The sequence below is a fragment of the Ursus americanus genome, chromosome 23 (genome assembly GCF_024610735.1).
Source record: "Ursus americanus isolate L20-20 chromosome 23, mUrsAme1.1.p, whole genome shotgun sequence".
NCBI classification, from domain to species: Eukaryota; Metazoa; Chordata; class Mammalia; order Carnivora; family Ursidae; genus Ursus; species Ursus americanus.
The window spans coordinates 21728030-21750875 of record NC_142149.1 but is presented as its reverse complement, the minus strand read 5'-3'; the positions used below and the strand labels follow the sequence as shown (position 1 = coordinate 21750875).

The 22846-nt window shown below is 41.1% G+C and overlaps 1 protein-coding gene across 4 annotated transcripts in view; it reads right to left on the bottom strand.

The window, feature by feature from the left end:
* Positions 1–805: 805 nt before the first annotated feature.
* Positions 806–22846, bottom strand: part of FBXL20 (F-box and leucine rich repeat protein 20) — an 88267-nt gene continuing 66226 nt past the window's right edge. For 3 of the 4 annotated variants that reach the window (XM_045777742.2, XM_045777745.2, XM_045777746.2), the window contains 9 exons: positions 22269–22364; positions 20222–20348; positions 18890–18964; positions 16121–16251; positions 13868–13928; positions 12887–12931; positions 11190–11246; positions 9869–10081; positions 6667–8118 (listed from right to left, as the gene is read on the bottom strand). In XM_045777742.2, the coding sequence (XP_045633698.1) occupies positions 8011–8118; positions 9869–10081; positions 11190–11246; positions 12887–12931; positions 13868–13928; positions 16121–16251; positions 18890–18964; positions 20222–20348; positions 22269–22364 (913 nt within the window). In that variant the 3' untranslated portion in view covers positions 6667–8010. Of the gene's footprint in view, positions 1626–6666; positions 8119–9868; positions 10082–11189; positions 11247–12886; positions 12932–13867; positions 13929–16120; positions 16252–18889; positions 18965–20221; positions 20349–22268; positions 22365–22846 lie in introns of those variants that run through there. The other variant, XM_045777743.2, reaches the window with a different exon arrangement.

Here is a 22846-nt window from a genome sequence, read left to right as displayed (position 1 = left end):
CGCGCTCTCTCAAAAAAAAAAAAAAAAAAAAAAAGTAAAATCTTAAAAAAAAAGAAATTTCAAACACTGAAAAGAGAAAACCCCCATATGCATGGAGTGGAAGAGAGGCCAAGATACCCTCTTAAAAATATCTACTTAATTCCTTATTCGTCATTTACCTCAGTTATCACTGATCATGTGAGGCCTGTAACTCCACAGGGCTCCCCAACGGTGTTTTTGCAACAGGGTAGATAACTTGAGATGGAAATTCAGGTTGCTGACTTGGCTCCGCTGCTCATTTCCACCAAAAGGACAGGGACCCCATCCATTAACCTTTGTCTCTCTCAACCTCGGAGCCTCTAGCACAGACTAGATACTGAAATATTTGACATGAAGGGAGTAAAAGCAGGTAGCTAGTATCTACCATGTGTCATTATTATCTTTTTAATCTTCACACTCTAAAGCAGATACTGTCATCCCCACTTTACCAGTGAAGAACGGAGAAGGAAGGGTCGACTAGCTGAGGTCATGCGGGTGGAAGTCAGGCACTTGGGCTTGGAGCCTGTATATCCAGGATACTATTTAATCATTCCTTCCTAGTCGGGGTGAGGGCAATGCTCTGCACAGAGAAGGGACTCAGGCTGACCTGCTGCCATCAAATGAATTAAAACAAAGGTTTTTTAGAAACTCTGATTTATATTACGTCTTCTGTTTTTCTCAGAGACAGGTGGAGCTCAGGGTATTAAATAAAGGCTATTAAAAAGGTATTAAGCCTATTAAAATAATAAATAAAGGGTATTAATTAAAGAATACTAAAAAATATATATAAGGATGCCAAAAAGAAGCCCCTTCATTCAGCCTCGGGAGCCTTTGCAGTTCTAAGGTTCAAGGAAGTTAAGAATCACAGCTCCGAGTCAGATTATTTCCGCAGCAAAATGAAAAGTCTTCACAGCTTATTTCCTTTAATTACATCATAAAACAAAATTAGAACATACAGGAAACAGTAATAGTTACATAACAATTTACTTTATATATTTATATATAAAAAAACATTTTTCTTTTAGTCCAAAGATTTTAAAGCAAAAGGAATCCTCTACTGCCACCGTGGATTTTATTTTAAATACCCCCCCTCCCCCCATCCTCAAGCGCCAAAAGTACTGGGTGGAAGCAGTCACTGGGACAGCTAATGGAGCCTGGTGTTCAGTCGCCCAGCCGGGGACTGTCAGCCGCACGGGGCGGCCGAGCGCTGGGGCAGGCCTGCTGGAGAAACAGGCAAGCAGCAGCTCCCGCCCGGGAAGCACGCCGGGCAGGCCCGATGGCTGCAGGAGGCTTCGCCACAGCAAGGTTTGGGACCAGACCCTGCCCGTCAACCACCCTCTCTGCCTTCTGTCTCCTCAGGGGGAGAGGGGTCAGAAGGGCTTAGTGCAGGGATGGAACAGCCTGGTTTGAAGGTAAAAACGTCTCCCGCAGCACCATTTGCCCACCTATGTCCGTCCTCGGGCAGAGTCTGACAGGCGGGGGTGGTCCTCCCAGCTGTCGGAGCTCTGCGCTGGTCTGTGCTCTCAGGGTCACCGGGTCTGAGGGTCACAGCAAGGCTGAGGAGAGCAGCCGGGAACCGCCTGAGGCAGGTTACCTGGAAACAGTTCCTGGTAGGAAAAAGGAGGCGGCCAGGGTGGGAGGCAGCTGAAGGCTGAGTCGCTACACAGGAATGGAGACAGGCAAGATGCAGAAGAGACCTTTCTCCCCCCCGACGGACCAACCACTCGACCGACCAACCAACCGTAACCCTTCTAATAACCCTCCTAACCCTTGGGCCTGGGCAGTCACAGATCCTCAGGGGCCAGCTCCGAGCCGCAGCCTGGTGAGAAAACACCCGGCACGGAGCTTCTGCTGAGCCCCACCCCGCGGCTCTTGCCTGTGTTAGAGGTTAGCATGGAGTTTGGGGGTAGGGTGAGGAGGAGAGTAAGAGAAGAAATCTCAGGCTCACCTCCTTCCTCACTTATTAGAAAGTAACAGTCATCAGAGAAGCACAGGTAAGAAATTATTCTTAAGGGCAGGAAAAAACATGTAAACCCAGAAAAGCAGCAGCAAAGGTTTCACTTTTTACAGGTCTATTATATAGCACTAGGAAAGAAAATCATTCAAGTCTCTGGAGGGCGGAGGAGGGGGGAGGTAAAGTAATTAATCAAACCATGCCAGTTAGAGACTCCTTTTTCAAGTTAGGATTTTCTAAGACTTTCGGTTGTCGTTCACTAGTGCCATAAGAAAAAAAGGAAGGAAGGAAGGAAGGAAGGAAGGAAGGAAGGAAGGAAGGAAGGAAGGAAGGAAGGAAGGAAAGAAGGAAAGAAAGAAAGAAAGAAAGAAAGAAAGAAAGAAAGAAAGAAAGAAAGAAAGAAAGAAAGAGAAAGAAAGAAAGAAAGAAATAAAGAAAGAAAGAAAGAAAGAAAGAAGAAAAGAAAGAAAAGGAGAGAAAGAAAAGGAGAAGGAAAGAGAGAGAGAAAGAAAGACAGACAACACAGAAATAATGACTTCAGGGGCTGAGAAGGGTTAGGCTAAGGTAAGAAACGTGTGAGAGCAGCAGTGTGACAGATGTGAATTAGTGAAAGTAAATAGTAAGCAACAGTGACAAGCGAAACTTGGTGGGGCAAAGATTTCTTCTTCCACTTTAATAAAAAAGACATCACTTCCAAGATTTCCCTGGGTTCTCGGGGTGTGACGGAAGAGAAAAGGTCTGTGTCTGGACACCTCTCTTCTCCCGTCTCTTCTTGGGGTGGGGATTCTCATTCACTGCCTACTTGCTCCTGCCCTGAGGAAAGCCACGCCCAGAAGCACTGGGGGTTCTTTCGAGGGTGCCAATCCCCATCTGGGTGACTCTGGTCGGCTGCGTGGTAGGCAGAAGCCCTCCGTGCTGGTGAGAAGGGCATGGAGTTCACTGGATGGAGAGGAAAGCAAATCTACTCCCATGTGTGAGGCAGGTGTTTCTACATATTCGGGACAGACACCTGTACCTGAAGCAAAGTGCCCCAGTTCCAGAACTGACTCTCTCCTTTACTTTGAATCTGATCTACCATTTTCCCACCCCAATTCTTCAAGACAAGACACTGAAAAACAGAAAACAGAGTCCATTGACACAGTTCTGGTTGCTCATGGTTCTTTTTCCTAAAAGGGCAGCGAAACACCTTGGCTGAGGAGGCACAGACACTCAACACCTTCAAACCAGACTCCCCCGGGGGCTTACTCAAAAAACGCACGAGGCAGAGCCGGAAGAAGCACATTACAGAATCTCTCTTACTATCCCACGTGTGAGCTTGTCCAAGACATTTTTTTTCTGCTGAAAATTAAGTGTAACTCTGTTGGGCTCCAAAGATTCACTCAAGACTCAGCTGAGAGGTTCTTACTGACTTTCCTAAGGGTCAAAGCCTTCAGAGACGTAGATCTGATGTTCTTAAGAGTAATGGACAAACAGAGAGACTTGCTTTGTGAGGGAGAGCTGCAGAAACCCTTCATGCAGAAAAAACACTTGCCTCAAATGGTAGTTTCTGGCAAGCGGAGTTTTTCTCAAGTGAGAGGGCAAGCTTAGGGCAGCGTGTTCTTTGCTGGGGAGCCAAGCTGTTCAGTTAGGGCACCTGGACATAGCAAATAGAGCCAAATGTTATTCCCAAATTACCTGGGTTAATTATAGACTACCGACATGGTCTTCTATAGTTTTCTGTACCTTTCAATATTATGATTAAAATTTATGATAGAAATAAAGGTGACGAGAGGCGTAGGCTCCATATTTCCCCTCACCCTCCTACTGCTTTACGGTGCTTTGGGCCAAGATCATTGTAAGGGGGAGGGTCTGCCTCAAGACCTACAAACAAACATCCTCCCCCTCTTCTCAAACAAGTCTCGGCTCATTCACTCTGCCTGGGTTTGAGGTGGTTAAAGATCCTAGAACAGTGGGCAGATAGGAAGGCAATCTTTAAAAAAAAAAAAAAAGTTCTGGAAGCTCAAAGAGTACCACTGAGTCCCTCAGCCAGGACGCACATGGGGATGGAAACCTTATCTTAAACCATGCACACAAGGAGGGAAAGGCAGAATAGACCCATTTCCTTTAAACCCCTCCTCTCACCCCGGTAGCACCTGTCATAAGCAGACATGACTTTCAGCACAATAAACACTAAACGGCCAACGGTCAACCATGATCCACAAGTGTTCCTTTTCTTCAAAACCACAGTCACCTAAAGATATGCTGTCCACACAGGCAGGCAGCCCCCTCTTCCTTCCGGTGCCACTCTCACACTTCCCTACAACTTCAGACCAGGACAAGTTCCCGCACACCTTGTTTACCCCCCACGGTATGAGTGGGCTATCAAACCGGTAACAAAGCATTTACAAGGCAATTAGAAATAAAGGAACCCAACTGCTGTAGTATTAGAGCTGTATTGAACAGTTCAAATGGTTTGGAAAGCCCAAAATAAAGCATCATAAAAATATTTGCCAGGTGTCCCTCTAAAACATGTGCTGTAAGGAATATGTAAAATTTCTGACTTATAGGTCTGCCACATCAACCTAATGGACGTGGAAATTTACAAAAACCATTTAAGAAATAGTCTTATATCCACTAAAGAGCAGAACAGAAGGAGAAAACTTTTTTTTTTTACATAGAGCACAATGCGCTTTCATATTCCAAATACTGGGGGGGGGGGTGGATAAAGCCAGATCCCCTTATTCCTCATATTCAACAGTGTGATTTCAACTTTGGTAAGCAAACATCCAAGACCACCCAGTGAAAAATGGCCTGAACCATACAAGAGCTACTGTAATCAAGGCTGCCCAGAGACCTTGCTTAGATCAAGACAAGGACCTAAAGAGAACGCTAGACTGGAGACATCGAGAATAAATCAGCAGCATCACTGGGAGTGAGATGGAGGCTTTAAATAGAAGGCAAGGATGAGTACAGGAAGAAAATGGGAGCAGTGGGGGAAAAAAGAAAGAAAGAACAAGAAACTAGGATCACCTTGATGGAGCCAGTGCAGAGGCCAGAAAAGACACTGATGTAGCAAATGACGCTGGAAAATGCAGGGGAAAGGCCGCTCGGAAAAGAGGTGATCCGGGTGTTTAATGTTCCCCGCAGACACAACAATAACCCCTCCCGGCTACCTGCAGGTCTATGCAATAGCTCTGAGGGTACCTTCTGACTTATCCCAAATCTCTCCATTCACTGTATTCATCATGGAAGGCATAGAGGGCCAGGGCTCTGGAGTCAGACGAATGGGCCAAGAAGCTTTTCCTAAACCTCGGAAGCCTTACTGAATTTTCAAAAGTGTCCCTGATATTAAAGACAGGATGAGGGCCCTTTCCACCTGACCAAACTTACCATGTTCTGGGTTCTTACATTCCTTGTACATTTCATCAGCTGGCGTACATTGCAGATTGGCATAAAAAATCTATTTCTTTCCAAGCTTGATGGGCCTGAAGTTTTCTTGCGAAAGGAACAAGGCCTGACCACACACAAGCCAGTGCTGCACACTCCTTTCTTCTCTCACTGGACTCTGCTCCTGGCCAGACAGGTAGGGACTGCCTGAGCAAGTCCACAGGGACCCGCACGTGGATACACTCTTTGAGTTGAGATTCCAAGATGTTCATGTCCTGGTGAATAGGGTCTTTTACATTTATGTACTTTTTTAAGTAAAGAAGTACCTTAATCACTTCAACTGGTGGGCAATTTAAATCCATACTCACTAATCAATCAGGACTTTATGGTCAATTTGTTCAGGCAATACTAAAAAAAACCCTTAATATGTTAGAGCAGATGGCCCCTAAATATCTCTCTTTTTACTTTTGTTTGAATGAGTGACCTGGGGATCTGAATATTATTAACCACATCTGGAAGGTGTGTGTGCATGTGCGTGTTATCTGTACATGTGGGATATAACCAGGAGAATGAGTCTCACTTTAAAAAGTCTATCCCTATGCCAACTAAACTCAAATAAAAAAAATTAAGTATATTCTTCATATGATAATTGGAAAAGAGGATAAGGGGAAGGGGGAATGAAAAATAAAAGTAATTTGAGCTTTTAAAAGGGCGTAATAAAAAACAGAATTTAAAATAAATTTAACATGCGAAATAATGGTGGACAGTACAGATTTCTAGCACCCTTTCATCGAACTGCTTGCGGAGAAATAAGTCACACTTCATTCCTACATATGCTGGTAGAGCCAGCGCCTGCAGCATTATAACAAGCCTTTCGACAGCCTAGATCACGCAGAAGATGATCTAAGATCATGGCAGACGGCACAATAATGTCCTAAAAGACCCCCCCCCCCAAAAAAAGTTGTCCTGTTAGAAACCACATAGGTTTCTAACTTTGGGGTTTATAAATCTACTTATACTTTAGAAACTCATTTTAGTTCCCTCATGCTTTATGACATTTCTGGGGAAAGGAAGGAAGCCTCTTCTTTGACTCTGAGTCATGGGCACTAGGACCTGCCTTCAGCTCTGCTGACCATGCTGGGCAGAGACACTGAACCCTCTGCTTCCTCTCAAAGCCTTCACCTGGTTATGCCTGTATCTCATTCATGGCAAGTCTGGAGCACGAGAGAGAGAGGGCTGACAGGTTTTGAAATGGTTCGGGTCCTTCGAGGTGCCAACATTCGAGATATATCATCAACACTGACATACAGTTGACCAACTGTCCTAGGGTCATTCTTGTATCCCTGACAGGCTGGAACAGGGGGGAAAAGAGAGAAACTGACCAGATGGACTGCACAGCAACTCCAGCAGCACGCTTACTAAAGCAAAACCACCTCACAGACACAAATCAGGGATGCTACTGCTCACACCCAGGTCTCGGTGAACATCCGGCATGTCCGAGCTTGGGGGCGGGGGGCTTTCGGCCTCAGTCTGGGGATTTGCCATTCCACTCTTTACTAGTAATGCATTTCTCTCTTCTTATTAAGAAGTTAGTGGAGTCTGATGGGAGGAAAAATGTGCAGGGAGAATACTGGGCACATCATGCGTATTATTACATATCACAAGGTATAACAGAAACCAAAAGGCAAAGTTTGTTTTTGTCAAAATAGTTTTAGCTCAATTTCTTCTCATACCATTTCTTGGTTTTGTGAGAGTTTCCCTTCAGACTGGCAAAGACTCAGGCAGGGTCCCCTAATGGTAAAATTTAGAATTAAAAAAATATTTATTGATAATGTCTCTTTTAAAAATGTCTGGTAACCCCAACTAATCATCCAAAATGCACACTGTAAACACAACAACAGCAAAAGAGTAACAACTGAGTGTGAGTAAGCAGACAATGAACAGGTGACAGACTGAGCAAGAGTGCAGGATGGAGCAACAAAGAACGGAAGACAGGTGCACAGTGTGCTACAGAGAGTGACAATGTGAGTAAGTAATCACATTTGGACCACAGCGATTTCAGTGCAACCATTTAGGAAACCTCTGGGCCAAATACTTAAAACACAGGAGGAGGAATGGATGAGCCTTCTCGTGAGCATGCTCAGCATGTTGGCATGGGAACAAGGAAGCACAGAAGCTCCGCAGTCATCTCGTGATGGATGGCTACCATTTAGAGGATGCAAAGAAATTTTCTTTCTGGTCCCTGGATACAACATGTATTGTTTTTCTACGCTTTCCTTGACCCTGGAGGACTGCAGTTGCTGTTCCAAAATCACCAAAGAAACCCCTTCACAAAATGAAGAAACTGCAGGAGCAGTAACACTGGGTTTGCTGGAATGCCCCCTTCCCTCCACCTTGCCTTTGATTTTCTTCTTGTCATGTCCAACAGGAATGGTTAAGTTTTACCAATCCACGTGATAAAGCCAGCATGGGCTTCAGTCCCCTGGTCACAGAACTAGAGTGGGTGGGGGTGAGGGTGGGTATGCATGTTATGTGTGGCTCTGGGGATCTGGACGCTGCCCTCACTTGGTAACCCTTGCCCAGAACACTGGGGTTGCTTCCACTGGAGACTCCATTGTAACTCTAGAAGTGTCATTAAATACTCAGTTCACCAAGGTTGACCACCTCCATTGTCATAGGATGATGCAGCATCTGCAGAATCGCTGTCTGCTGCCCCCTACTGATGGGGGTGGAGTGACAGGTGCGAAGTAGGCGTGGACTTTAATATTGGGCAAATGGGTCTGAAACAAGACAGAAACATTACTAAGACAGAGGGCTTAAAACAGCAACATTGCTTTTCAGAAAAAACACAGGGGCTGAGTGAACATAAAAGCAAGGCAGAGGCTAAGTACCAGTCAGGATGTTGAGAGGCCTGGGTTCTGCTTTGTAGTATTCCAGATTATTCTAAACGACTAACTAGCTCACATAACTTTGGTATCTGCTTCTTAATAATAAAACTGGGGAGGGGCGCCTGGGTGGCACAGCGGTTAGGCGTCTGCCTTTGGCTCAGGGCGTGATCCCGGCGTTATGGGATCGAGCCCCACATCAGGCTCCTCCGCTATGAGCCTGCTTCTTCCTCTTCCACTCCCCCTGCTTGTGTTCCCTCTCTCGCTGGCTGTCTCTATCTCTGTCGAATAAATAAATAAAATCTTTAAAAAATAATAATAATAAAACTGGGGGAAAACTTCATATTAATCTCTTAACCTGGCCAAAAGGGATTGCTAGTTGGATTCCCAAAGTTGAAAGAAACTATACGTGCTTAAAATAATTTTTTCCAAGTCACTGTGGACAATGTTTCTTCTGATATTTTCTTAAAAACCTCATTATCCTCTTTTAACAACACACTGCTAGTTTTTACTACATAAATAGTTTCTGAATTCCTACCACACTCAAGGAACTGTGCTAGTTACATAGGGGAACAAAGACGGTCAACACGCAGACCCTGCTCTTAGGGAACTTAACAGTCTTGACATAAATAGCTAACTGAAAACGGAAAAGTGCTAAGTGATGATTTGAGAACAGATAAAAAGTCTTGAAGACTCAGAGATGGAAGAGATTCTGGATAGCCAGGCAGGTCTAGGCAGCCTACTGCAAGGAGGCCATAGAGGAGGCTCTGACTGGTCTGTGGCTCTCCTCTTTTGATGTAGAACGAATACAGCTGCAAGGCTTCCCCGTTGCAGTTATGCTCTCAGTCTGCTGGGTCAGAAGGGAGAGGGAGAACTAAGGCCAACTGGAACTCAAGATGAGGTTTGGTGCTCCTTTATGCACTCAGATGCCATATGGCCAACATGGATGCTTTTAGACATTGGTTGTAAGGGCCTAACTAGGCACAGTGCCTCTCCCACAGCAGGTGTGAAGCAGATGTTCCAATAAATGTCTGTTGAGCTGAATAACCTAACATATAGATTCATCCATCCTTTTATAACCTTCTTGCCGGCAACCTGTCTTCCAGTCATTTGACTATGCATGGGTCTTTTTAGTATGGAGGATGGGGCTAAAAGAAAAGATAAAAAAACCCCACAAAACTACTTAATCCATTTGTTGTCTTAAAAAATAAGAACCACAGCAAAAGGGTCTGATGTGAAAGGAAATACAAATTAAACTCTTAAATCCCATTTAACTAAGTATTTTCTTTATGTTATTTCGTTCTTTCCTGAATCTGGCATGTGTTTCTGACTCTGGGCATGTTATTAAGCCCTGGACATTACTGGAGAGACTCTGCTGGGAGGAGACCTACATTCTTCCCCTCAGTGGGTATTTTCCCACTAAATTTCCATCTGGAACAACAGGTAAAAACTATCTACCTTTAGGTTTGCTCATTTTTTTCTCTTTGCTAAATGTCCAAGTAAATATAAAATCACAGAAATCTAAATCTAAAACAAAAACAAACACACACACACACACACACACACAGGAAATGGAGGAGGGACAAAAAGAAAGAAGGAAAGGTGCCGAGAGCACCAGAGCTGAAGAGTGTGCAGCCATCTTTACCCTGAGTCTCTTGATCCCAGCCCGCGTGATTTGCTGGCAGTCATAGAGTTCTATCCGCTCGAGGCTGTGACAACTCTTCAAGTGCTCCAGGGAAGCATCTGTGATTAGTGGGCAGTTGTCCAGTTCAATCACCTCCAGCTGGTCATGGGCGCAGGCACCATTCCCCAGGTGACGAATTCCATCGTCTGTGATCAGCTCACAGTGAGACAGACTCTGCAGCCAAATAGAGCAAGGAAGGACACTGAAACATCTCATGGCATTCTTCTAGCTACTGGCCTGTGGACAGCCAAGAAAGGAAACCTTCTGGGCTGGACTGTGATGTATATGGAGCCATCACCAGATCCATGTGGTGAAATGAAGAAAGCAAACTAGAGTTGCTGGGGTCCTGCTTTTGACTATCATTGACTGAAGTTTCTGCATGCAATTCTTTTTTTGGGTGGGGAGGAGGAGAGAGTGAATCTTAAGCAGGCTCCCTGCCCAGCATGCGGCTCGATCTCACAACTCTGAGATCATGACCTAAGCCAAAATCAAGAGTTGGATGCTTAACCAACTGAGCCACCCAGATGTCCCTCTGTGTGTGATTCTAAATATACTGTGTGAATTCATGCAATGACTATGAAATAGTTCATGAACAAAACACGATACCCACCCCCACATACAAATTAACACTTTTCTACAGGTACAAGAGGGACTCAATTTTTCTTGAACGAAACATTCTGGAATTTGGACTAAATACTGAATACCTGGTACAGGGGAATGTCCAAACAGGCAACTAACTGAAGATGATTCCTACACCCGTCAGGTGTGGTCATCTCTTCACACAATTCCTTTATCAATTTTCCTTAAATCCCTGGCTCCTCCACGTCAGAACCCCCCGTCCCAATTCTGGATGGTAACATACCACCAAACACATACAAAAGATGAGTCTGGACACAAAATAGTTAAGCAGAATGCTTTCCCACAGTGTTACTGGAAACAGCAGCAGAGGACACCCCTAGTAAAGCCTTGATTAGTTCTGTTTTACAGGACCATTTAGTCTCAAGGTGAGGCAAACTGTATTTTGGGCCATCTTGTCTCCCGGACCCCTGAAATTTAAACATTATTCAGGTTGAAGTGTAACTAACGTGGGAGGGAGAACTCATACTCTCCATGTCACTTTTCAATCACCCAGTACTCATACATAATCCCTGGGTCCTCTGCAAGTTGGCAATTTGCAGAAATATGCTTTCCTAAAATGGCAGCCAAACACCAAGAAGAAAGTAAGAGGTAGGTTTTGATTAAATCCAATGAATACATAAAACTTCTAAAAAGTCAAACTTACCAATACTTGAAGTCGAGGACAGTGTATAGAAAGTTGGATTAACGTGCTATCTGTTATCTGAAAGAAATACTTAAGTTTATTACAGGTAGAATTCCAAAAAAGCTTCATGGCTGTACTCATTCTTGAGTATACCTGTGTTCTAAACTGATACCCTGATATTAATCATAAAGTAACAGAACCTTAAGACTGAAATCCCATCAACTACTTGAACCTGTTCCTTGAGAACCTATCCAGGCAGGTTTGAACACATGTAGTCATCTGTAGTTGTCATCTTTGAACAAGTCTGTTGAAAATTCTGTTGTTTTTGAAATGAATGAAAATCTGTCCACTTGTAATTTCCACCCACTGGACTTTGTTTCACCTCCTTAGGACCACCAGAGAAAAGAATCAGAAGTTGCTGCTCCATTAAAAAAAAAAAAATGTGGGAATATCCTCAAATTTTTAAGTATCTATGGCCTACATTTTATAAGCCATGCAACAACTCTGATTTGATAACTTGGGTGTCAGGTATTTTCCCAAAGGTGGCAGCAAAGGGGCTGCTGGAATCTGGGTTACCTATGAACATTCAAGAAGGAGGAAATCTTGAAGGAAGAACAGTCTTTTATAGATATCTTAGGCTGGAAAGTAAATCAGTTGTTCTTTTCAAAAGCTCCTCCAACTCTGAAATGACGATGAGGATTATCACATACGCAGCTTCACTGGGGCTAAGAAATGGTGAGGGATGAAAGGCTGGGGAGGGCATGTGTGTGCCCATCACTGAGAAGGAGAAACACTGGAGAGGACACACAGGACACTCAGGCATATGCAAGACATAGACTGATGTGAACAAGTTTTAGTTTAGTAAGAACAGTTGCTAAGGAGTGTCTGGGTAACAAGTAATTTAGAAAAAACTGACCACTACAGTTACTAGAAGTATCTTTATTTTTACCATTAAAAAAATTTATTAATCTATCTTCTTTTTAGGAGTCCCCTTTCAAAATTTCCCTCTGATCAACTAGTAATCTTAAAGCTCTTATAATTGGTAATAAAGGAAATTGTTGTTAAGGCAGTATTTGGTCAGTCTGTCTGCCCAAAGGGCAGAGTGGGATCTCCAGGGCTAATGATGTAAGAGGTCCAGGGTTTCATTAAACTAAAAAAAAAAAAAGGCAGTGCTATATTGTCCACGTGATGGGGCTTTAATTATTTACTAGTATTATAACTCTATAGGTCTAAGGAAACATTTTAACATCTTTATGGCCTGAATGCTTGGGCCTTCTTTCTTTCCACTGGTAACCTTATTGATGGCATGTATTTTCCCCGTTCCTTACCACACATACCTGAGTACTTCTGCCTGGGATGCCTGGAGGACACCTCGATAAAGGAAGAATCAGCAATGGCGCCAGGCGCTCAACTACATTAGGATAGGGCACTGAATGTTTTGATGTGCATGTATTATATAAGTTTCATTTTCTTTGTCCTAAGTTTCTATCATACTGTATTTCTTTCTTTCTTCCTTTTTTTTTTTTTTTAAGATTTATCTATTTTAGAGAGGTGGGAGAGGTCGAGGGGCAAAATCTCAAGCAAACGCCCCACTGAGTTTGATCCCATAACTCTGAGATCATGACCCAAGCCAAAATCAAGAGTCAGACGCCTAACCGACTGAGCCACCCAGGCGCCCCTATGACGCTGTATTTCTGAGCAAAAATTCACACTCTTACCTGAACACACTCTTCCAGGTCCATTTTTTCAAGCTCATGGCAATTCTACAGAATACAAAACCAAACATTATAACACCAACATTTAAAACATGGGAAAATTTAAAGCCAGAAAGCTAAGTAGTAGTATTAAATACACTGACAAAATCTTCCAAGTTTCAGAGCTGATGTCATTCCAATGTCACTTTCTGCCTTAATTAATCACACATTTTAAAAGGCCTTGATCACAGTGGAAATTTCTCAATTATTCTACATTTGAAGTATCTAACATCTCGTCAGTCCAAGGGAAGAAATTTTCTGAACATTAATACCAAGCTAACACAGATCCTTCCAACCATAAATAATTTAATGAAAATTACTTCTTTGGAAGAATGGAAGGTAAACTTTGCACCCTCATTTAGTTATGCTATGCCATGTGCTGTCCCCCACCCGTTCGTCTTCCATCAGTCTGCCTGAAAGCAAATGTTCCTCTCCATATTCCATTATATACTAGTTAAAGGCAGTATAATTTTAAATACTATCATTATACAGTGATTTATAAAACCATTCTAAGTATTTATTCTAGAGAACACAATAAATCTCTTAAACTGTCTCCATTTAAAATCAGGCCTATATGTTTCTTTCAACATTACTCTGACTCACCAGTCACATACCAAATAACCAAGAAAGTTTTTTTTCACGAAGCACTAGAAAGACCCTGCCTAGTTTACCATCTCATGAAAACATGGCAAATCAAGTCTCAAGAAGGAGCATCATGTTCTCTAACGCGCGTCTGTCTTTCCAGAGGTCTTTCCTGGGTTCTACGGCCTATGGCTGCAGCATGAGAACGCTCGGGCACACCAGCCACAGAGAAGTTCCCTCACACCCCACACCCTCAAATCTGCTGCCATTCCACTTCTCCCTCATTGCTCACTATTCTGAAAGAAAAAAGAAAAAAAAAAAAAATCCCAAACCAAACCTACAGAACCTGGAGAAAATACTTACCCTGGCCAGAGTGGTAAAGCCTACATCTGTTAATTGAGAACACCTTGCCACTTCTAATATTCTGTTAAAAAAAAAAAAAAAGTGAACGTCAAGCCCTTGTTCCCTGAAAACTGGGTTTATTAAAACAGGAAGAATTTAAGAAAACAACCGCCTATTCCCTAAGCACTGCGTGATATAGTGACCTTAACAGCTAAGCAAGTCTGTATACAGATCTTGCCATTCATTTTCATGGAGTCATCATAAAGTGGTCCTGTAAATACCACATTTCAGGGTGATGCAATCAGAAGAATATAATAGAAGCTTGTAGTTCATGCCAAAATGCATGAAAAAATGCATTTAAAAGCCTTCTTGATGGCATACTGCTTACCCCCAGAGGGCAGCCTGCTCCTAGAAAACAAAGGAAATGGAGATAAATACTCTGTTTCAATCAATCTGTTGCTCAAGAAAATTATTCTCTTTCCCTATTTTACATGTAGGTTCACTCAGATTTAAATAGCTTTTAAAAATGCTATGAAGGGACTGGTTAATTACAGGCCTGTCCCAAGTATGAAATTCCATACTTATGAAAAAATGCCCTTAAGCTTCCTGCCTCCTCCCACAGGCTCCCAGGGAGGCCCAGTGCAGAGCGGGGCTGAGCTGGCAGCCACTCTCATACTCAGGAACTGCTGAACACCAACCGAAACACTAACCACAGGACCGGGGAATCAAAAGTAGCACTTTTCTGTGAAAAGTTTAGTGGCGTCTGCATGACAGTACCAAGTAACATCTTTATGTTTGCTTACAAATTACTTACTACATAAGCTGAAACACATAAAGCTACAGAGGAAATTATTATCAACTAACAATCAATTAGAAATGAATGTCTAATGGGAACGCATGATCTGACTGAATACAACTTTTTTTTAAATTTTATTTATTTATTTGACAGAGAGAGACAGCCAGCGAGAGAGGGAACACAACCAGGGGGAGTGGGAGAGGAAGAAGCAGGCTCCTAGCAGAGAAGCCTGAAGTGGGGCTCGATCCCAGAACGCCGGGATCACGCCCTGAGCCCAAGGCAGACGCTTAATAACTGCGCCACCCAGGTGCCCCTGAATCCAACTTTTGATTATCATATTTGAGAACCTTTCTGTTTGAACAATAAAATAAACCATGAAAGAGTAAGGAGCTGAACACTCTTCCCTTTAAAAGAGAAAAAGGTAATGTGTAAGATTTTTAGGGAGGAGTCTGGCTACCTCCTTAGCCCCAGGCCTCTGATATTATTAATTTTGACCAAATCTATGATCTATCAAGGAATTTTGATAATCTAGGCAACTTTTAATAATTATGGTTAGGCCCCTGGCCAGGTGATAACAAAAAGCTTTAATAAAGTTATATGGGTTTATAATGATTATTATATGTGGTTTCCTGGGTTCTGGAGCCAGACTGACTGAGTCTGAATCCTTGCTCCTGAACTCACTAGCTGTGAGACCTTGAACAGATTACCTGACCTCTCTGTGCTTCAGTTTTCTCATCTGTAATATGGAGATAATGACAGTACTTATATGCTATTATGAGGACTGAATGAATTAAAATTTGCAAATCACTTAAAACAAAGGTTAACATATCTAATATATAAGTACAATAAAAAGTTCTGTTTTAAAAACAAAATAGGTACATGGGGACTGGCCCTATTTATTACAAAATAGCACATTGTGTTTTACAGAACCAATATGGGTTTGAAACCATGTGCATGCTAACATGGCATTCTTAGTAAAATATTCAGCCAATCCTATATTTAGGCAAAGAGGAGGAACCATAAAGAAATCAGCCTTGCTCTAAAAGACCATTAGCACAAAGGAAGTTTTCCTGCAGGGCTGTTTTTTCTTTTTAAATACTTACTGCTAAGTACCTGGCATCATTACCACAAGGTAAATAACCACAGGACAGGCCTTTAAAAATTTTCTTCAGAAAGGAATTACATGAAAGTATTAATAAGAGAAAAATGCCTTTATTTCATTTCTCAAGTAATGAAATAAAATGTTAATTTTTTTCCTAGTATGGATAGCAAGAAGTCGGAAACGGGGACTACCACCCCTTGGTTTAAGCCAATTACATGTAATCAAATGAGGTACAAAGCAAGTAGGTTAGCATCTAAAAGGGTAGTAGCCTTATAGGGTCTACCTTAAAAATCTCAAAGTTCCAAGGAATAAATTCGGGTGGAGAAGACCTTTGTTCCTTTCCCCTGATTTTTTGAGCTAAACAAGAAATGTTTACCTAAGCCGCGGGCAGTTCTGACCTAGAGCATTCAGGATGGCATCTGTGATGTTGGAGCAGCCGGAGGCACAGAGGGACTGTAACTTATGGCACCCTCTGCATATAGTAATGAGACCTTCATCTGTGATTTGCTAAAAAATAAGAGCAAAAAGCCCCCATTGATATTAGTAACCTAGCAGAAGAAAAAGAAGGAAAAAATGTTACCTCTGAAAATAAGCACCAAAAAGAAATAAAACCGATTTATTATCAATCAGGTAGCAGACCTAAAAGAAAACGAACATATTGTTTCTCCTTTTCAGTTCCTTTTAATTTACTGTGCTCATTTCTTTTTTTTTTTTCTCTTTAAGTCGGCTCCATGCCCAACACGGGGCTTGAACTCACGACCCTGAGATCAGAGTCATATGACTAAGCCAGCTAGGCACCCCTGTGCTCATTTTTGGTGTAAAGGAAAGAAGCTATAATGGGATTCTTTTAACATAATGGGACTGGGAACAGCATGAGGTGCATCATGGGGTAGATTCAATTAAATTACTTTAAAAAACCTAGAAAACAGATAGAAGAGCAGTATAAACATATTTACAAGTTCAAAATTGACACTGACATTAAGTTACCGAAAAAATAAAAACAACCTGTGGATGACAGTTGCAACTTCATATCAACCACAGATCTATTTCTCTTTTTTTTCCATTTAGTTCTTTAATTGTATAATATAAAGAATATTCTAATTTATGGAGATAAACAGCTGTATCCAACTCAAATATAATTTTGTATGTTTTAAATTATCTTAAAATAAAAAAAAAAGGTCACACCAAAATGTCAGCTGAGGGAAAAAAAAAAGATGCCACGTATAAACATCTTAACACGTTGGATGTGATTAGCACTTCAATTTGTCCTGCTAGATTCACAAATTTTGTGTAAGCCTCAGAATAAAGCTCTCCTGTCATCTCTGTTCAGTGTCCTTAGGTTGCCAGGACAATTGGGGGAAAAAAAAATCAAGCTTTAAATATTCACTGCTTAAATCAGTATATTCTCAATATTGTACAACTGAAGCAAGATACAGGTAAAAAAATGGACACTAAGGCAGATACAAGATGTATTGTGAGAATAAATTAACGAGGATCAACACATGTGGGAAATAACTAAGTAAGTGCCATGCAAGTGTGATGTGTAGTTATTACTAAACGAGGATAACTGAAACGTAAAGGGGGAAGCAGCAATCATCAAACATGCATATGTATCAGGCCAATGAGAATGTGTGTCACAGAATAATTAGGAAAGTATTGCAGGGCTGTGCTGCATTTTCCTTCTTAATGTTTTCAAGTCTATAAGGGATTATTGAGGAAGAATGATGAAGTCGTATGTAACAATTCTTCAAAGTTTAAAAAGAATAAAATTTGCTAAACTTTTATGTTTTCAACTTAGTCAAGAAACAAAGAATGGATCAAGAATGTACTTTGGTCACGTCAACAGTTTTGGGGCAGAAACGTGAAGTCTTAGGAATGAGAATCATTGCATCACATTCTACAGAAGGAATGACTTATGCCCTAAGATCTGGGTGAAGGGAAAGAGTGAAATAAACAGATGATAGAACTGGTTCTTTGTGCTTACCGGCTGTGATTTCTGTCTGCTGGAGGGGCCAACGGAAAGAAACTAAAACAGCAGACGGTAGGTATGGTATATATGTGTACGTAACATATATCCACACACATATATCCCGAGTGTATCTGTGTGTATATATATATGTACGTAAGATCCAAAGATACCCGAGAATAGTTTTTTTCCTATCACTGTTAAGATGCTGGTTTCATGTTTACACAGTTGTGTAAGCTCTTCCTGTCAGGCCAAATATTTCGGTTTCATAAATGAAATTAGGCCAATTCTGAGAGTTAGCAACTATGGCAATCAGAATTAAAAGGAAGCGGTGATCAGACTTAAAAGGAATCTCATTCCTTCAACTCAGTCTTCAGGAGCCTCCCAAGCAGATCATTATCAGCACCATCCCTTAAGGGCTGGAAGGGGAGGTTGCTTCAATTGCACAAAATGTGGCCCTTTATATGTCACCTTCAAACAACTGCAGTCTCAAGTTTCAGGTGGTCATACAAGAAAGGGAGGGGATAATGAGCAGAAGTTTCAGCAAAAACAAGGCAAACCCTCATCAACTCTTTCATTGCCACCAGAGACTCTCACTCCAAGGCAACACGTATTTGTAATTTTCAAGGCAAGAGCGAAAAGCTGAAAGTGTATTGTCAATGTTCTAGGACCCTGAATAGTTTCAGCAAACTCTCTGAGCAAAATGCAGGGGTTCGGGGATAGACGCAAGAAAAGCGGACAGTCTAAGCAAGCGGAATGTGGATTACAACTACTACCTGGAAATGATTCAGAGGGTACATTTTGCCCGTCGTTTGTTTAGATCAGTGGTTCCCAATAGTTAGACTCACTGACAGATCTTAACTGGCATGACTGAAATTTAATTAACCAAGAATATTCTAAGTACTAAAGTCTGTGAATAATTCACTTCTACAAGTAGAAAAGAAAAGGGGTGGAGTTTTACTTAGCTTACTTGGAATCCTGCATGAGCTATCTTCTATATGACCTAGATTGAAACCCTCAGGAGGGAGGGAGTGTTGTTAAGCATGCCAAGAATCATCTGTGTGTTTCCTGTGTCCCCAGGGTTGAGGTGGAAAAACCACTGGTCTTGATGACTGAAGCTCGTACAATATTACTGAAATGAATTACTAATACGAAAGAGTTGTGGGAAGGACTGCTTACTAAGCAAGTCTGCAAGTTCAAAGTCACCAGTTCAGGACAGTGTGCACCTATGTACTTGAGAGCTTCATCTTCTAGCTAGAAAAATTAAAAAGACAGAAAAAAATGATTACTAACATTGTTTCAAGGGATAAAGATTTAGGAGTATACATATTCATCCATACATTCTAAAAACAGCCAACCAAGTTTCAAAGGAACAATGAACCAGAAACAATGACCCATGATCACATAAAGGTGTAATTCATGTCACTGGTATGGTCATCAGTACTTTTCACCAGTTCCAACCACGTCAAATTCATATGATCACCAAATCAAGGAAAAGATAAAATAAACACTGCCTAATGTTTATGGATTTTTTCTTCTGATAAAATTAAGTACGCCTCACAGCATTTTGCTCAGGGATTATGAAGCTAAAATAATTTTCACACTTCTATACTTCCTATATAAAGTTTTTTTAAAAACAAACTTTTGGGAGCAGAAGCTGAGAAAGGAATCCGGTTTATCTGCTGCTGGAAGATCAGTGCCATGAGTACAGTGCTGAGAACAGATGGCAAGTAATTGATTATAATGGTGCATTCCAATCAATATTTTTCAGGATTCCATAAATAACCAGAAGCTCAAGCTGTTGTTTTAAGGCAGTCTTACTTCCAGAGCTCTGTTTCGAACAATGGAACTCCTCCCATCATGGTGAAGAAGTAAGGGCATTTTTAACAAAATCCACGGGATGGTTTCAGTCACCATTAATAAAATAATGTCACAAGAGCCTAGCCCTACTTTGTCCGTCACTTCTAAACTCACTTTTGTTATTTCCTTCGAGATGCTGCCATGTCAATTCCTTTTTTTAGTCACAGTAAAACACAAAGATAGTAAAATTTTAACGACAGAATATGCTGGGATTCGTAATGTGACTGGCAGGAAGTAAACACCAACACTATAAAATGTAGGTTCTGTATATTTGGCACATTTAACCTGGTAGTTAAACTACTAGTGAAAATTGCTAACTAAGACTGCCTTCCTTGCCTCTCCAGTTCAAGGTCTCAGGCAGTGACAACATGGCAAGTTCTCTTCTCAGATTAAACTGCGTAACTTCCTGCCTATGGTGCAGGCTCAGTGTGATTTTGTCTCCCCATCCTGCCTCCCCTCAAAAATTGTATCTTCGGTCAGATGTTAATTATTTTCATATTTTTTTTACTCTAAGGAAGACGCTTTAATTTTTGGTAAGCATGTACCTTTGGTCATTAATATACAACTACGTATTCCTCCAGCCAATGTATCTGGGCTGCTTACAAAGTTCACGGTTCTTCTAAAATTCACAAGCACTACATGGAGTATTACCTGTGTGCAGCCTTTTAAGAATAAGGCCTTGAGACCCCCACAGCCTCTCACTAGTGCTTGGATGCCATCCTTGGTTACTTGGTCACACCAGGAAATGTTTAATTGCTCCAACAGTGGACATCCCTCACTTAGGACAAAACAAAATGAAACAGATATATGACTAAATCCAATTCCAAAGGCACCAAAGTCTCATTTCACTGGCTATTTAGTCAGGGAATGGCTACAGCCCCATGCTTTCCCACAAGAATATACTCATTTACTTAACACAGACTTAGAATACAGGCAATCTCACAACAACAACAAAGCATATTTATCAATGTTGGTTGAGTTCATGTGGGACTGTAGCACTAGGAGGGCTATCTCTAATCCAGCTAAACTAACATGCACAAAGCACAATACTGTTTTCCAGATATATCAGATTGTTATGGAGGTTTACCCTTTCCAAATATATTCTTTTTGCACTTATCACATGTTTAAAAGGCCTCTGGAAATGGGAACTAAGTGACCTGTTCAAGTTAACAGAGTAATTAGTGAAGAGTTTAGATTAAGATTCTTTATCAAATAATTCTATTACTTATCAAAATAATAATGAAGAGGTTTTAATTTTTATTTAAAAAATTACAAAGGATCTACAAATTTTCCTGATCTGTGAAGTCTCTAGAGTACGGTCTCCAAAGGCTAAATTTAGGCTATCCTGTGTTTGATCTCTGCCCTATCAAATATCAGTTTCATCTTTGATTTCGCATTTGAACTATGCAAGAATCCCAAGCTCTGTGATATTCTTTGGAAAATATTGCTTTAATTGTTTTAGAAGATGAAGGCAGGGGATCTTGGTTCAAGTCCATTCTTCAACATTAATAGTATGAGTTCAGACAAGTCACTTTAGGAAACCCGACTGAACTTCTCTTAATCTAAGGTCAGCCCTTGCCTATGTTCTCCCCATATGGAAGCACTCACGTCTACAACAGCACTTATCACACTGTAATATGACAACATGTTCATTATTTTTTCTCCCACTAGACTCTGAGCAGCTACAGGGCAGCAACAATACCTTATTTAGTGAAGTTAAATCACAGTCCCTGGCATTCAAAAATGTTTTAGATTTTCTTATCTGTGTCTGTCCTTCCTATCTGCTTCATGCGGTTTTCAAATAAATGAAATCATTTGTGAAAATATTTTATAAACCATAAATGTTATATCACCCTACTTATTATCCCACATGGCAAATAACCTTAGATACATATGTACTCAGTACTCGTAAGGGAGGTCTAGAAGCCCTTTTTAGATTACTTATACTCAACTAAATCTGCATTTCTTTTAATAGCTTAATTTTTACTATTTACAAACATAACCAATACATGGGACCATAATTACCTGTAAAAGACTGATAAAAAAGTAAAGATAAAATGAGAACAGACATTTCACCCTCCTTTTTAAGGTACACCTTCAGGTAATGTACTTTAAAAAATACATTAATATTAAAACACACTTACTGAGTGCTTATTATATGCCAGAAACTCTCCTAAGCACTTTATATATATTAGGTTGAACCACATGAAGTGTCATTTTTATATGACAAAAGTTGTTAAATACTGGCAACTTTGTATGGTTTGGCCTAATATTATCAAACAATGATAATACTGTTTAATCCTAACAACAGCACTATGAGATGATAAGGAAAAGCTCACAAGGGTTATATTTGTTCAAGGTACCTGGTTAATCACCTGACCCCAGAGTGCTGCTTTGATCACTAAGCTATAACGATATGTGGCGTTTAGGGGAGTGGGGGCAACCCAGCCTTCACAGAAATCTAATCATTCGTGCATGCGCTGTACCAGTCTGTTCAGAAATCCTAGTTGCCTCTAGTCATTTCACCTGTGACTTGTGTCCTGTGATTCGGGCAAATGATAAAACAAAAGATCTATTCTGAACTACAGTACATATCCATAAAACATAGTTTCCCTCAATTCCAACTTTATTTCAGTTATTTGAAATTTTTAAAAAATCAGTATTTGTTCCAATTATCGGATATTCTTGTTATATTTACCTCAGAGCTTTTAGAGACATGTTTGTTATTGACGTACAGGAAGCCAAGTCAAGGTGCCTGAGTTTGGAACAGAACTTGCTAAGGCTAGTACATGTACTGAAAAGTGGAAAAAGGAGAAAATGAATAAACAAACAGGAACACATCTTTAGTAAATCATACACAATTCTCATTAAACACGTGTGTATACATAAGAACTGTAAAGTTTCCATACCCCAAGTAAGAGCAGTCATAAATCCTCGGACCTTTCACACTGAGGTGCCATTCACAAAGAAGAAAGGCTGTGTTGTGTATGAGAATTAGCATGAGGGGATGATGCTTCATTCTCATTTGGAAACGTTTAACAGCAAACTACCTATGTGCTCCTAGGAGACCTATATGCATTTTGCAAATACAGAAATACCAGAAAGCTAGCTTAGAACTTGCTGGCAAGTGGTGCAACAGGAAGACTGAAAGCTCTGTCTCTGCTCTTTCATTTAAATCTCTGCTCAAGATAACCTTTTGCGTGGCAGTAATGAAATGGTTGGATTTTTGCAAGGTATACTGAGGTTGGACGGGTACCAGGCTTGAATAAGCTAAGT